The sequence below is a fragment of the Chinchilla lanigera genome, unplaced genomic scaffold (genome assembly GCF_000276665.1).
Source record: "Chinchilla lanigera isolate Chin_1 unplaced genomic scaffold, ChiLan1.0 scaffold00046, whole genome shotgun sequence".
Lineage (NCBI taxonomy): Eukaryota > Metazoa > Chordata > Mammalia > Rodentia > Chinchillidae > Chinchilla > Chinchilla lanigera.
In genome coordinates, this window is record NW_004955447.1 from 3,738,582 (window position 1) to 3,742,212 (window position 3,631).

The window sequence follows — 3,631 nt, forward strand, 5'->3', positions numbered from 1 at the left end:
CTAACATCTAAAAGAGGAAGATGTAGGAGAGGGGTGGAAAGGGGGCCATGCTTTTCTAGTTAAGTCAGTTCATCAATAAAATATGTCTCACAAAGAAACTGTTTGCTATGAACCAGATTCAAACTTCCAGGTAATTGATTAAGAAGGAGTATAGTGAGAAATATTCACGCTTAATCAAGCCTGCAATAGAAAGAAGTAAGTAGAGGTAAGAAGTTTTCTGTTACATATAATACAAATTTAATAGTTAAATATTTATGAACTACTTTTACATTTTCTATAGCTATATTATTCTTGTTATCAGTATTGTACACTATAAGATGAGATCCAGAAGTTATCCCTAACAGTCTCATAGTAAATGGAAATAATGCATTAATAAATGATGTTTCATTCCATGTAGGTGACTTGGGTATTTCTAAATATTATATTACCCTAAGATTAGGCATGGAAATGCTTTGACTGTGATAAATCATATTTTCTGTTCTGTGAATATGCACCAGGGTCCATTTGGGCAAAATAAATATTTGAACAAAACATAGGGCCTTCCAATTTTGCAAGTTTTCAACACCCATAAAGAACTTCTCATCCTAGCACTAATGATGACACTCTGAGTTCATAAAGAAAGAGCCATTGAAAATTTCCTGGTAGAAACACTACTTTTTTGTGACTTAAAGCAATTTTTATGTAAGTCATTTTTGAATCTTTTATTGATTTCTCACCATTGTCTGATTAAAATGAAGTTTGGTAAATAAACAATGGTCAAACTCTGGTAAAATAATATGTAGAATAAACAAGTTACCTCTAATATTAAAATACAAAAGATAATACTGTATTTATAAGGTACATTTTATACAAGGACTTTAATCTTTAAATTCATTACTCTATGATAGAAGGATGAGGGGCTGAGTATTTAGCTCAGCGGCACAGCGCCTGCATGGCAACTGCAAGGTTGTGAGTTCGATTCCTGGTACCTGAAAAAAACCAAAAATAAACAAATAAAAATAAAGATAGAAGGACGACTACATAGAATTTCTTAAGCGTAGTATTTTTCATTCTTTATCTCATTCGTATTAGTCATTATATGAAGCTCATGGTTGTACTTATCCAATTTAGTATGAAACTACAGAGAAAATAGGTCTATATTGGATTTGTTCTTGTCTTTTCCAAATTATTTAATTTTTGGGTTTTTTTGTTTTTTTTTTATTTTAAAAAGAATTTTAAAAAAACAGTAGCAAAATGCAAACAACATAGAAATATACAGAAAGTATAACGTAAGTTTTCTTGATCTTACTTCCTCATCTAATACATACACAAATGTATGGAGCATATTTAACCTGAACTAATTAAATTATAGGTATACATTGAGTTCAATTTTGACAAGTACAGTGAAATATTTTCTTTATCTATTAGGTTATTTGGAGATACAGTGGCAAGACACCTGATACTTTACAACCCAATACTCAACTGCATGACTGGATCCCCCAGAATGACCTACTCGGTAAGGTACTCAAGCACAAACACTGAAGACCTGATAATGGTGAATTCACTCATGATGCTTTAATAAAAAGCAAAAAGCACTCTGACCATTTATTCTTGCAAAGTTAAAAGTTAAATTTAAATTTCTTGTATTCTTTTCCCAGTCTGTTGAGAAGTAAAACATAATAGTTTGCATTGATAATACAGTCTCTTCTTTATGGTCAGAAATAACCTTTACCTAGTGCCAGTAACCTCATATTAAGAATTTTTAATTAAGTGGGTTGTATCTCTGACCCACAGATCAAGAAACTAACTAATATGTTCCCCTAAATTAAGGGTACTCAAAGGTCAGTGTTGACTAATCCACAATGAATATATTGTGTAGAAAAAAAATGCAACATAAATGGTTCATTGTAAAGTAATAACACATTTCCTCATATTTCAGTTACCTCTCTTGAAGCTTTGAAAAATCTTCACATCAGACTTACTGAAAGCATTATATTTTTTTAAAGGAAGGAATGTTCTGGCATGCACAAGGTCTTGTTTGTCACTTGCTTCATTTTCTTCATTAGTATTTCTATTTATTCTACTATATCATGTACCTGTTGTTGAACTCTCAAGTCACACCATATCTCTGTCATTAAATCTTCACCTACCAGCAAGTAGATTTTGGTATGTTTTATTCTGAGGTGCAAAGCAACCTAACATCAATAAAAAAGGATCAATAGTAATTTCATAAAAAATATTTCTTCTCTTATCACCTCCTGACATTTCTCATATTTTGTCTAAGATTTATACTCAATAACATGATTAAAATTCGCCTAATTCCAGGTCATCCCAAAACCAAAGCTTTTGTAACTCATGGAGGAGCCAATGGCATCTACGATGCCATCAACCACGGGGTCCCTATGGTGGGCATTCCTTTGTTTGGGGAACAACATGATAACATAGCTCACATGGAAGCCAAAGGAGCAGCTGTTGCATTGGATTTCAAGACAATGTCAACTGCAGATTTGGTCAATGCACTAAAGGAAGTCATGAACAACCCTTCGTGAGTATTATTCATTTTCTGCATAAGATTTTATGTAAATTCTGAATAAAGCAGAAGGGTTCAGGGAGAATCTGAACAGAAAGATATTCATGAATACAAATTTTTACTTAGCACCTGATGAAAATCAATCAAAAGCATTTATGACCTTCATGATATTTTGTTCAAGATTTCTTGGGAAATTTTTTGTAAGATTTAAGCATAATACTAATAACTTCAAGAAGAGTAATGAAAGCAGAAAATCAAGGTTTGTTAGGGAGCATTAGAAAATTATTCCAACAGAAAAACATAAATATGTCAACAGCTTTAAATTTTAAAGCACTTAAGGATTATACTGTCCATGCTACTTTAAATTTACCTTTCTGTTTATTATGATATGCGACATGATGATGTGGATATATACAAAAGCAAACCACTTTCTATATGAAAGCAAGTTAACACATCCATTATTTTCATACTAATTTCAATATTCCGAAACGGATTTTGTTCCTTAAATCAAAGCATATAAACCATATTAAAATCCCACTATACTTAACCCTTCCCTAATGACTTTAGTTACATTTTCATGTCATTGTGCTAATTCTTTGAATGTATTCTATAATGTCATCATTAGCTTCTCCTATTATATTAAAATAATAAAAAGTTTTGAGAACTTTCTGAGGAACACAGCCCTCCCACTTCTATTAAAAAATGAGGGCTGGGGATATAGCTCAGCAGCAAAAGCGCTTGCCTAGCAAGACTGAGGTCAGAAGTTCAATTCCAGGTACTGAACAAAAAAAAAAAAGAAAAAGAAAAAACAATCTGCCTCCATTGCTATTGATCCCATTTAATGGTGTAAAAAATTGGTTTTTTTCCTTGTTTGTTTGTTTGTTTGCTGTTTTCATCCCGTATCAGGATTCGAATTCATGACTTTGTGCTGCCTGAGCTAAATTCCCAGCCACAAAACATTGCTTTTTATACTTGGTAAATTCATTCCATACTCTACACTGCTTTGTATTATAATCATTCCAACAATAATCAGAAAGGTAACTGTGACACTATTTGAAAGTTGTTGACCAATTCCCATAATCTAAAAGCACAACAGTAACACAAAAAATGTCAATAGTAAGA

General features: G+C 32.0%; 2 protein-coding genes and 1 long non-coding RNA gene across 3 annotated transcripts in view; all 3 read left to right on the forward strand.

Annotated features, from left to right (window-relative positions):
* LOC102006178 (UDP-glucuronosyltransferase 2B17-like) overlaps window positions 1–3,631 on the forward strand; it is a 104,742-nt gene that overhangs the window by 67,299 nt on the left and 33,812 nt on the right. The gene's annotated exons all lie outside the window — the stretch shown is intronic.
* The window catches only part of LOC106149503, a 55,939-nt gene that overhangs the window by 29,214 nt on the left and 23,094 nt on the right, over window positions 1–3,631 (forward strand). The gene's annotated exons all lie outside the window — the stretch shown is intronic.
* The window catches only part of LOC106149502 (UDP-glucuronosyltransferase 2B17-like), a gene marked incomplete in the record, with an annotated part of 11,420 nt that overhangs the window by 5,351 nt on the left and 2,438 nt on the right, over window positions 1–3,631 (forward strand). Inside the window, 2 exon segments of the mRNA XM_013518533.1 lie at window positions 1,408–1,495; window positions 2,305–2,524. Of these exon segments, the coding sequence (XP_013373987.1) occupies window positions 1,408–1,495; window positions 2,305–2,524 (308 nt within the window).